Source organism: Haliotis cracherodii, unplaced genomic scaffold (genome assembly GCF_022045235.1).
Source record: "Haliotis cracherodii isolate W230 unplaced genomic scaffold, xgHalCrac1.p SCAF_5, whole genome shotgun sequence".
NCBI lineage: Eukaryota > Metazoa > Mollusca > Gastropoda > Lepetellida > Haliotidae > Haliotis > Haliotis cracherodii.
The window spans coordinates 7,250,367-7,263,551 of NW_027266308.1; the positions used below are offsets into that span (position 1 = coordinate 7,250,367).

Sequence of the window (13,185 nt, forward strand, 5' to 3'; positions counted from 1 at the left end):
ATCGCACACCGAAATCGAAATCCGGTTTGTAAAATGTTGTGCAGATTTCTGTCGATTGCAGGATTTGCAAAGCATGTGCACAGCCACCTCGTCAACAGATATTTTCCAAGTCTTTTCATGTTTTTAATCAAGGTGCTCACATGATTTGATGCACTTGGCTATGTAAGACCCGTTTTATCACAATATCAATCAGATCGTTTTGACTGGGCGCCACCATTTTGTTTGAAACAAATGCAAGTGATACGAGAGGTGGAATCTGATTGGTCCATAGGTTCAACATAACTCGTAATAACCACTGGTGGCGCTACAGTCGAGCCCAGGAATTCCAGCCTAGTTCGGCAAGGGTGGAAACTTGGACGGAAATACTGCCTTCATTAAAGTAAACAATTTATAATACAAATCGGATGATCATATATACGAGGTTGAAGACTGATCTGACACAACGACGAGACACGAAGACCGGTGGAATCGTCAAGGTTGTGCCTGTGCCCCACTCTTCATGTTCTTTATACACAGCAGACATACCAGGCCGGTGTGGTCTGGGTCCTCATTGATCTGCTGGATCACACTGTCCTCCACCACTATAGAATACCTGCAACACCAAACTACAGCTATATCACACTGTCCTCTACCACTATAGAATACCTGCAACACCAAACTACAGCTCTATCACACTGTCCTCTACCACTATACAACACCTGCAACACCAAACTACAGCTGTATCACACTGTCCTCTACCACTATAGAATACCTGCAACACCAAACTACAGCTGTATCACGCTGTCCTCTACCACTATAGAATACCTGCAACACCAAACTACAGCTCTATCACACTGTCCTCTACTACTATAGAATACCTCAAACACCAAACTACAGCTCTATCACACTGTCCTCTAATACTATAGAATACCTGCAACACCAAACTACAGCTGTATCACACTGTCCTCTACCACTATAGAATACCTGCAACACTTAAACTACAGCTGTATCACACTGTCCTCCACCACTATAGAATACCTGCAACACCAAACTACAGCTGTATCACACTGTCCTCTACCACTATAGAATACCTGCAACACCAAACTACAGCTGTATCACACTGTCCTCTACCACTATAGAATACCTGCAACACCAAACTACAGCTCTATCACACTGTCCTCTACCACTATAGAATACCTGCAACACCAAACTACAGCTGTATCACACTGTCCTCTACCACTATAGAATACCTGCAACACCAAACTACAGCTGTATCACACTGTCCTCTACCACTATAGAATACCTGCAACACCAAACTACAGCTGTATCACACTGTCCTCCACCACTATAGAATACCTGCAACACCAAACTACAGCTCTATCACACTGTCCTCTACCACTATAGAATACCTGCAACACCAAACTACAGCTGTATCACACTGTCCTCTACTACTATAGAATACCTGCAACACCAAACTACAACTCTATCACACTGTCCTCTACCACTATAGAATACCTGCAACACCAAACTACAGCTGTATCACACTGTCCTCTACCACTATAGAATACCTCAAACACCAAACTACAGCTGTATCACACTGTCCTCCACCACTATAGAATACCTGCAACACCAAACTACAGCTGTATCACACTGTCCTCTACCACTATAGAATACCTGAAACACCAAACTACAGCTCTATCACACTGTCCTCTACCACTATAGAATACCTGCAACACCAAACTACAGCTCTATCACACTCTACCACTATAGAACACCTGCAACACTAAACTACAGCTCTATCACGCTGTCCTCTACCACCATAGAATACCTTTAACACCAACACCACTCATGATAAAGCACTGGATTGTCTGACACAGAGCCATTATTTTCTGGTGGAATATTGCTGAGTGCAGCGTTAAACGACAAACAAAAGCATTCATAAGTCTTTAAAAAATAAAAGAATTGGTTCTCAGGCAATAACTTTTGTAAATATAGAGCGGCAGTTAGTGGTTTTCTTTTTTTTTGCTTGCTCAAACTAGTATGTAACCAAATAAACAGTTGTGTACCATCAACCTGGCAAAGGGCCTCCCAACAAGCATACAAACTCCTATTGCTGCCATGACCATAAAACAAGATACACACAGAGCTCCAGATAAGCTTTTGGTGTTGTGGGTATTTTACCCATGCATTTTAAAATCATTGGGTATCAGTGATTCTATCTGCATATTCAAATTTCTGTTACCCACTAGTTTTTACACATGTGGGTATTTAAGTTAAATATTAAAAAAAACACTATTCACCCTGCAAACTGGTGTCGTGTGGGTTCGAGAGCTTTATAGGACTCAAAACTCAAAAATACCACGATACTTCCACAAGAAAGTGTGATGGCAAATGATCATGACGTGACTGTCATCGTGGAGTTTGGCAAGGTTGACGGAATGCCCGTTTATAATTTCAAAATAAGTTGCTGATTTGCTAATCGAATACGCAGGGTTACTTCACAATATGTTGATGATACGCACAAGTTTTATTTTTGTAGCGTATCTGTGTTGTTCATTGCGTATTTGATACGCTTGGATTATATTTTACTGCGTATTTCTGCATTTCTGATGCGTATTTCACGCAGATACGCAGCTTATCTGGAGCTCTGTACACAGTAAAGCAGTGCACATGGAAAGGGAAGTAACTGTGTGCTTTATTGGATCGCGTTGTTCATAGGTATTAGGATTTAAAAAATATTAAATGGAAATTAAAACAAAATGTGGAGCAGACTTTATGATGATGCTGGCGGTGCCTGAGAACCAAGACTATTATTTGTTTCAGCCTAATACTACTTACAACAGTGGGGCCACTTAGACTGCTTCAGGCAACAGCAGTATCACTGATATACTTCAATATTACTACTTGTGCCACCTACAGTGGTATGATGCCAATACACTGTGTAACCATGGCAACTGTACCTTCTGGACCGCCATCCCCCGAGAGGCTTGGTACAGTCCAGCTGCATGCCCATGGCCTTCGTGAACTCGCCTCTCGTGTCTGCCAGCATTTTGATCTGAAACACGGAAACAGAACATACTACATCAGATACTGGTGGTTGGTTTGGCTGGTTGGTTGGTTGGTAGCCGCACATCAGGCGAGAGGTGCATAGGCTCACACACAGGGTACATCACACCATATACCCCGAGGGATCAGCTGACAATACAGACCTAGAATATACATGATATATGTCCAAAGTTTCACCGAGAAAACCAATTTGATTCAGCCATTTTGACAATTAGCAGAAGATGCAAATGAACTGAGTTACTTCCCTTTACCCAATGCATGCGGATAAACATCGGTATATTTCAGCTAAATGATACTTACCGGTATGCGAGATAAGCAAGTTACCCAAGGTGTCTTCCCATTGATTTCTCAGCGGGCTATATGAGCGGGTTACATGAGAGGTCTACATGGAAAATAATTGCAACACCAAATTGCAACACTTAACCAATCAGAAGCCAGTATTTTAATGTAGGCTGAGATAATATAAGTTGTAGCAGTATGACAATTAAACGACATAAACCCCGAGGGTTACTGCAGCAGTGAGTGAGTGAGTGACTGAGTGAGTGAGTTGGGTTGGGTTTAACGCCGCTTTTAACAGTATTCCAGTTGTAATACGGCCTGTTAGCTTAATGTGGGAGGAAAGCCCGAAGTGAAGCAGGTCTCAGACGTTTACCACTTTGGTGAAACCCACGAGCACGAGTATGGTGCTGACAAACCTAGAAACATAATCGGGGCGAACCGGGATGCAAACCCACAATCATTGGTTTCTGGCGTGCCCAAGGGACGCAACTCTGCACTGCGAATCGCGGCGCCTAAGACGACTTGGTCACCTGTGCCCCCGATACTGCAACAACGAATTAATCTTGCCAACATGTTTTGATGTGCCATTGTAAAAAAAACATTTAACATTGATAGGAAACAGCTGTTGGATTGAGTTGATATAGATATATCCGTATTTGGTTGAGGTTAATTTGTGCGGTGTCACATGACTCTCATTGACTCATAAACAATGTGCAGCTTTTTACTTTTGAGCGGGGTAAACATGGTATAAGGGATTTTTTTCTGGGATACATTTTCTGTTCTGGTAGGTGGGATACATAGTATTTTATCAAGATCACGTAAACCAATCAAATCTCTCCATTCTGACATGGAGGTAAGATAAAGTATTTTATCAAGGTCATGTGAACCATTCAGAACTCTCCATTCTGACACGGAGGTAAGATAAAGTATTTTATCAAGATCACGCGGACCAATCAAATCTCATCATTCTGACACGGAGGTAAGATAAAGTATTTTATCAAGATCATGCGGACCAATCATATCTCATCATTCTGACACGGAGGTAAGATAAAGTATTTTATCAAGATCACGCGGACCAATCAGATCTCATCATTCTGACACGGAGGTAAGATAAAGTTTTTTATGGAGATCACGCGGACCAATCATCATGATCATATCTCATCATTCTGACATGGTGGTATGAAAAAGTATTTATCGAGATCACGCAGACCAATCATCATGATCAGATCTCATAATTCTGACATGGAGGTATGATAAAGTATTTATCGAGATCACGCGGACCAATCATCATGATCAGATCTCATCATTCTGACACGGAGGTATGATAAAGTATTTATCGAGATCACGCGGACCAATCATCATGATCAGATCTCATCATTCTGACACGGAGGTATGATAAAGTATTTATCGAGATCACGCGGACCAATCATCATGATCAGATCTCATCATTCTGACACGGAGGTATGATAAAGTATTTATCGAGATCACGCGGACCAATCATCATGATCAGATCTCATCATTCTGACACGGAGGTATGATAAAGTATTTATCGAGATCACGCGGACCAATCATCATGATCAGATCTCATCATTCTGACACGGAGGTATGATAAAGTATTTATCGAGATGACGCGGACCAATCATCATGATCAGATCTCATCATTCTGACACGGAGGTATGATAAACCACTTCACCTTGCCCTCAGCTTGGAGTTCCCTTCCCCAGGCATCCATGACGAAGGGGTCGTTGACGGCCACACAGCAGATCAGATCATACCCCTCCTCCTGCCACACAAACATCAGACATTGATCAGCTGCAGTACAAGAACTAAAGCTGAAGGGTTAGTCATATAGGATTCTGAACAAAAAACCCAAATAGTTGTCTCTGTACGTCTATACAGTAAATGGGATCAAAATCAGAATACCAAAATGTTCGCTAGTCACCACATAGCTCTGACGCAGCTTGGTGAGTCCATTCATGCCTTTGCAAACCAGTACACCAAACTTCCTTAACATGGATCGATGCTCATGATGTCAATCACTAGATGGTCTGGTCCAGACTTGATCATTTACAGAATGCTGTCATATAGCTGGAATATTGCTGAGTGGGGCTTTAAACAACAAACAACAACAACCTCCTTAATATCAGTCATGGCTGTCACATTCGGGGAATGCCTGATCCATTATGATACACCAACTGTCTAAGACCATCTTCCCCAGGCAAGGGTGTGAACTGACCATAAAAGTCCGCTTTCCACCCTTGCCAAACTAGGCTGGAATTATGGAGTCCATTCAAAGTAAAGTGCCGTGCAGATTTCTGTCGACTGCAGGACTTGTATGTGAACTGCCAACTCGGCGTAAACGGATATTTTCGAAACCTTTAAATGTTTTCAATCAAGGTGCCCACATGTTTTGATGCACTCTGCAAAGTAAGACCTGTTTTATCACAATATAGATTTTGATTATTGATGAGATCGTCTTGACTGGGCTTCGCCATTTTGTTTGAAGCTAATGCAAGTGATATGGGAGGTGGAATCTGATTGGTCAATAGGAGGGACATACAAGGGACATAACTCGTAATCGCCACTCGATCAAGCCCAGAAATTCCAGCCAAGTTCGGCAAGGGTGGAAACTCGACTTTTACCATCAGTTAACTCCCTTGCCTCTGGAAGATGTCTAAGACAAACAATTCCCTATTTCACATACTGAGTAAAATAGGTTGGTGTTGCTATATTTCATGTATATAATCTAGTCTTCCTGCTTCAATAAAATCAAATGCCGAATTTGACAACACATGTAAGGATCTCAAGCTCCTCACAGCGATAGTACGTTCCCGGAGCTCTCTATACTATCGCTGCCACCAGTCAAAACTCCCCACTGTGAATATGTGACCACAACCATGCCTGGAGTTGAACTCGCAACCGAATGACCGTTATGTTTACAAACAAGTGACGACTGTCGTGACGCCAAATACACTTATCGCTGCTAAATTACATTTTTCGTTTGTCAATTTGAATTTCTTTTTCATTAAAACTATCGTGTTATTGATATAGTAAGAAGGTAAGACAGAAGTTGGTTGATTTTCCGTTAGTCTGCAATCTCGAACCAATCTGATTATCAAAACAACAAAGTAAATTCATCTGGAAAACATGGTCAGTCGTAAACCTTTTCAAATTGAAATATGATGGCATTCACAAAGACATAAACAAAATTATAAACGTTACTACATATGGGGTTAGAGGGCAAATTTCAAGATTCTTGTAATGGCCGCGCCCACACTGGTGGCAGCGATGTTACCGAGAGTGTAACGAAGGTGTCACGCGCTGGGAAGGAGCTTGGTAAGGATCTGTTCAAAGGGAGAAAACTCTACCTAAGTATAGGCTTGCACTGACCTCTCTGAGGTAACATCTCACATACGTAATGGTTGAGACATTAAAAGTAATTAATCACAAGAAACAAAGTAGCTGAATTCCATAGGCATAATTATTTTAGACAGAAATGTTTCATTCACCTACCTTGAACTTTTGATGATTTGATATGTATTCAGGAATATGTGACTGAAATTGAACATAAATACATATAAAGGATGCTATAAACATTTGACAAAATTTTATAACATTTTTTCTTTTCTTAAAATGATGTATCATATCATCGGGTGACAATATAGGGTGTAGCAGGATCACTCGGGGTACATGGGGTTTTATGCGTCCCGTGTTAGGTTTTATACCACTTGCCTCCGCTCAGTGTATAAAACCTGACAAGGGACGCATAAAACCCCTGTACCCCGAGTGATCCTGCTACAACAAATTGATCTTACCGACATGTTTTAATGTGATATTGCAAAAGAATTCATACAAAGTCAAAATTGATAGAAAACAGTTGTTTGATTGAGCTGAGGTTAGCTTGCGCAATGTCACATGACTTTCATTGACTCGGAAAATGCGTGCTGCTTTTCACTTTGAAGCGGGGTATAAGGGATTTATTCTGCCTCTCAGAAATCCACGTGCAGCCTGTATTGCTCATGGCGGGGTATAAGGGATTTATTCTGCCTCTCAGAAATCCACGTGCAGCCTGTATTGCTCATGGCGGGGTATAAGGGATTTATTCTGCCTCTCAGAAATCCATGTGCAGCCTGTATTGCTCGTGGCGGGGTATAAGGGATTTATTCCCCCGCTGAGAAATTTATTCCCCTCCAAGGTGGGATACACAGTATTTTATCAAGAACATGTGGACCAATCAGATCTCATCATTCTGACATGGAGGTATGATGAATTCTTTTTCATACTTTGTACCATATTGTTTTCAGGAACAGTAATTTTCAAAACTAAAGCAAGAAAAGGGTGGGGATTAATTAAACCAACAAATCACAAGGGCACAAATATATCTCTTAAAAGTCTAAAATGAACGTGGGGTGAAATACTAAATATGTAACAGAATTATTTGACTGTGGACGTTCCTTTGAAAGACAAGCAAAAGAAGTACCGTAGTCGACGTAATCAGCGCCCAGGGCGCTCTTAAAATTAGAAATAGGGGGCTCTTATTAGAAAATTATTATTGTTTGGTTTATGCTGACGGCCTGAACTGATTATATACGACAGATATATTTTTCCAGAATTTAATTGCCCATAATTAAGGGTGCATATAACACACGAGTGCGTATTATACACGAACAAGCATGAAATACTCACATCCCCCGCCAATATGACATGTCGGGTGTGTTCACTGGGCCTTTTTGTAAATGGCCTAATTGCAGCACTAAAAAAAAGTTATTACTGGTGTTGTTTTTTCATCTGCAGTTTATGATAGAATATGTTACTGAATTTGTAATGAGTAAGGATGAGACATATGGACGAACAACTTCTTTATTACAATTAGGAACAATGGTTTCGGTGTAGTTTCTAACACCATTATCAAGCAAGTGAAGTACAGAGTATGGTTGACAAGATTATATATTGTTTATACAGTTGAGTAGGTTTAAGATCAGTTACACTGTTGTATTTGTAATGAGTTGTGTTTCTGTATGAAGTTAGTCAGTGAATGCAACAAATGTGTCCATGACACTTTTGGAGGAACATACACTTAACCAATGCAGAACTAACTGACAAGAAAGGAAATGTATTCAATACTGTGAGATGACATTATGTGCCAAGTTTGGTAAAGAAATATAGTACAGGCAAAGTCGTTGCCATGGAAACTCGAAAAATAACTTTTTAAAAAAATCCCTAACTATCAAAAGACGCCAGTTCACCACTAGACTTATCTATGTGCCAAGTATGGTGAAGAAATATGGTATGGTTTTCAAGATCTGCTTCGGAAACGAGGACTACCGCCATTTTCAATCAAAATCAAATTCGTTGCCATGGAAACTCAAAACAATTTTTTTTTTTTAATCCCAAACTATCAAAAGGCACCAGTTCACCACTAGACCTATCTATGTGCCAAGTATAGTGAAGAAATATGGTACGGTTTTCAAGATCTGCTCCAGAAACGAGGACTACCGCCATTTTCAGCCTAAATCAAAGTCGTTGCCATGGAAACTCGAAAAATAATTTGTTTAAAAATCCCAAACTATCAAAAGGCACCAGTTCACCACTAGACCTATCTATGTGCCAAGTATGGTGAAGAAATATGGTACGGTTTTCAAGATCTGCTCCGGAAACAAAATGTGACGGACGGACGGCACCCATTCCTATATCCCCCTTCCACTTCGTGGTGGGGGATAATAAATAAGTCTTGTGTACTTTGATCAATCGGAAGGGGTGCTAATTGGGATTGTTCACTTGCCAATATATTAACAAATATCGCCTCGGGCGCTTATTAGAGCGGGGCGCTTATTACGTCGAATACAGTATTTCTCCATCCTACATTAATCTTCTATGGCAGATAATATACTCCACTATTGAAAGGGATCATCAGATATGTCATTCTATTTAAATATACGCTTGACATATAATGAGAATCAGTTTTGTACATCATGGACAGATAAACATATCCCAGAGCTACAGATAAGCTGTGTATTGGCATAAAATACCCCCCAAAATATTCAAAACTCAATTACTTTCAATTAACTTGCGTACGGAAATGAAAAGAAAAGCATTAAATGAAAAACTCAAATGTATAAAAACAGCATGCGTAAATATTAGGGCTGGGACAAATCCAAATTTACTACCAGGGTACCCGACCCCCTATTACCGACCCTACCTGGGGCCCCACTGCAAGTTTAAAGAGTTGGGAACAAAATGTCTGATTGGTAATTGTTTTACTGCAGCCCTGGCTAAAACTATTTAGATACATGTATCAGACAATCAGATCATGCGTTCACTGAAGTTGACAGAAGCTTTATCTTTACTCAAACATATACAAGTCAAAAGGAATGTGTGCATCGTCAGAAAGAAATGCGAACATTAGCAACTTGTAGTGTAACCACTGAGCTATAGTGAGTTTTTGTCATTAAACAATATATCACGTGTCTAACCACGGGTCCGGGTAGTCATGTGGGTGTCCGGGTCCTACTCAGGACCCACCCGACCCGAGTACCCAAGTTTCCCGTCCAAGTCCTAGTAAATATCCAATGAAGCTTTTTCAGCATGTGTACAATGGAGCTAAATTCCAAAACCACAATTACAAGCCAATTTACTTTCTGAGTCAAGCCTATAGTTAGAACCCTTAAATACATCTAAAACAATTTTTATTTTTTCTAAAAAAAACCCCAATAGAGTGATGAATAGATGAGTGAAAAAATATTGGTTACCAAACGAAAAATGTAATAACCAAATTAAAATAGAAACCTTTAAGTAAAAACCCTATTGCTCAAAAAGTTATCTGGAGCTCTGATATCCCTATCAACACATGCTCAAAAGTGGAATGCACGATGTCAACAAACACATCCTACAAAAGATTGTTCTTCAAATGTCCATTTTATTTAACATTTGTGATGTTTGTTGTCTGTTGATAAATCAATTACTCAAACAAATGATTATAAGGTAATAAAAAAGATGTGTGCAGGCAGTTCTACTCTGTGATGTTAACATGTTTTTTCTCTAAACTTTTTGTCGGGGGTCTTATACAACCAACATAAACTTCTCAGTTATTATGTTTTTACGGTGAGATGTAGGGGTGTCACGATAAATCGAAATATCAATATATTGCTATTGGTAAAAACTTAAAGTCAATAAATCGATTGTTAAATCAGTTCCCAATCAATAGTATCGATTTCAGGTAGGAATATCGATAATTTCGATTGTATATACCATATCAATAAAATACATGCAATGCTGTTCAAATTTGTTTTGTTTTTTATCATGAGAGGTAGTAATTTACACATGGTAAAAATGTCTTTTACTTAAATTATTAGGGTAAAGAAAAAACAAATCAGTCATATCTCAAACTTTCCTTTTTCATGTTTTATTTGTTGTTATGGTTATCACATTCAAAGGAAACTTAGTTCCAAGGTTTAATTTAACTCTAAAATCCTTCTAAAATGATACACTGAAAACTATCGATATTTATCGCAATAGTTATTGCAATAGTTTCTTTCAATATCAATAGTTATCGAAATAGTTTCTTTCAATATCAATAGTTATCGCAATAGTTTCTTTCAATATCTTTCAATTTTATTGTTTCATTGAATATCATACACAAGACATCAGCTGCTGACTTGTTATTGTATTCATGAATAAATATTCGTATTCGTTACCTTTTATTTATGATACAAATAGTATCGGCCTCATAGTGTATTCGTTGCAGTCCTAATGATTATCAATATCAGGTCTGACATTCATAAAAATGCTTTTGAGTCATGGTATCTGTAAGTAATAAACATAAAGAGCTAACTGACTACTGTATTCAAGGCAATAAGCGCCCAACTCTAATAAGCGCCCACGGCTATATTTGTGAATATATTGGCTAGTGAACAATCCCAATTAGCACCCCTTCCGATTGATCAATGTTCACAAGGCTTATTTATATGTGAGTTATATGCAACCTCAATTATGGGAAATTAAATTCTGGAAAAATATATCTGTTGTACATGAACACGAAATTTATCTTTCAACTCTATTATTTTTTTCCACCAAAATAATATTTTAATAAAAGCCCCCTATTTCTAATTTTGAGAGCGCCCTGGGCGCTTATTACGTTGAATATGGTATATCTTTCTACCTCACTACAGCCTGGCGTGAAGGCTCCCACTACGGAAAATAACACGCCTCGTTTTCCTTTGTACAGCTCGGCAGGATTAATGACGTCATTCGGCGTGGCTCCATACACCTCGACATTAGGCAACCTGTCACCAGCCTGCAACAGATACATTTCATGTGGCATACAATAGCTTTGACATGTTAGACAGATAACATACATAGGCATTATAAAACCTTCCCATTCCAAACCATGGCCAACTGGACAGTGATCATGTTTTTATATTGCCTTTCAAGCCAATCAATATATTTTCATGTTATCACAGACCTAAACAAAAAAGTAATCCATGGTCATAATGTTCTAAATTCAACATTCAGATGCCATATAGTATATCCAAACTGTACAAATAGTCTCTATTTAAGAATGAATGTTTATACAAGTGACACATCTATTGACATCATAAATAATACATGCAACAGCTTGGCCGAGTTGATACCATGTTCTGTATATTATACACCATACACCAACAGTATTAATAAATCTGGATATAATGAGACTTATATATTTTGGAAATCAATATTGGACTATGAGTTTGAAGGTGATACATGTTTCATAGTCAACACAGGTCTACATTACAAGAGAGGGAAACCATCCACCAATTCAGCTTGTCCACATCTCATTTCATGTGTTTTTTTGTGAGAAAACTAGATTTCAGGAAAACATTATTAATCCATCTAGATTTTCACTTGTCTCGGACCAAAGGACGAATGATCGACCTCGTCTAAAGTATCTTATCCTGGTGCGTTGCAGAAAGTGGCTTGTGCTAAATGAGACATTGACTCTAAATAATTAACATAATCGTTAACTGTTTATATTATATACATTTCAGTTATAAGACAAAGATGTGTTAAACGATTTACATGCTACTGGCAATATTTCCCCTAAAATTAGTACGACTCGAGATGAATCCATATATACTGTAAGTGTAATATTGACTTACAGAACGCTGTGTAATAGTGTACATATTTTGAACCTATAGGCCTAGTTCTCTATTTTGACCCCTTTCATAAACGAGCCCCCACCACCATGTGATCAGCCATGCATGACCAAATAGCAGAAATGTCCACCAATGTGTACGAGGAACGCAAAATGATATTTAACTTTCAGTTTCACAGTTAATGTCCACAAACACCCGTTATTTTACATACACCTCCATTTAGACACGTGATAACCACTTACCCTCAAGTATCTCTTTGACTGAACTGTCACTGGGGCTGATGTTTTCAAAACAACCCGCGACAACAAACGTCTACACACTTGCAATGTGGCCATTTTGCTAGGGGTTCCCCCTGCTAAAAATAAAATAACGTCACTTCCGGAAATCCTGGTTTTTAACCAGGGTGTATCACTATCAGTGAGGTCAGATCACAGGGTCATGTAAAAATAATAACAACAAACAAACTCGCAGACGAGGACGGTCTCGTCTGCTATATTTTTGCGAGTTTGTTTATTACAGGGTTCTGTTGTTGGATAAACATATACTGTATAGATCTTTTATTACACAAAAACATTTATCTCCTCTAAAAATAAAAGAAAACATCGATGCTGATTTCATAGAGCAGGCTGATCTTGTAATTACATAAATCTGGTTTTGTTTTCATAAAAAGCATATATATTCAACAGCCACGGTGCAGCATAACTGTTATATGATAGTTATATGAATAGAG

At 39.0% G+C, this 13,185-nt stretch overlaps 1 protein-coding gene across 1 annotated transcript; it reads right to left on the minus strand.

Annotated features, from left to right (window-relative positions):
- Positions 1-360: 360 nt before the first annotated feature.
- LOC139443035 (peroxiredoxin-5, mitochondrial-like) lies at positions 361-12,794 on the minus strand. Its single transcript, XM_071223958.1, has 6 exons — positions 12,698-12,794; positions 11,483-11,617; positions 6,838-6,879; positions 5,018-5,107; positions 2,940-3,034; positions 361-592 (listed from the first exon to the last, which is right to left on the minus strand). The coding sequence occupies exons 1-6, from the start codon at positions 12,788-12,790 to the stop codon at positions 472-474; spliced, it is 576 nt and encodes a 191-aa protein (XP_071080059.1). The 5' UTR covers positions 12,791-12,794; the 3' UTR covers positions 361-471.
- Between the last annotated feature and the right edge of the window lie 391 nt (positions 12,795-13,185).

Excerpts from the sequence above, each read along its gene's own strand:
- LOC139443035 (XM_071223958.1), bottom strand. The coding sequence starts at position 12,790 with ATGGCCACATTGCAAGTGTGTAGACGTTTGTTGTCGCGGGTTGTTTTG. Across the intron at positions 11,618-12,697 it reads AGTCAAAGAGATACTTGAGG|GCTGGTGACAGGTTGCCTAA; the intron begins GTAAGTGGTTAT and ends TATCTGTTGCAG. Across the intron at positions 593-2,939 it reads GGGGGATGGCGGTCCAGAAG|GTATTCTATAGTGGTGGAGG; the intron begins GTACAGTTGCCA and ends TTGGTGTTGCAG.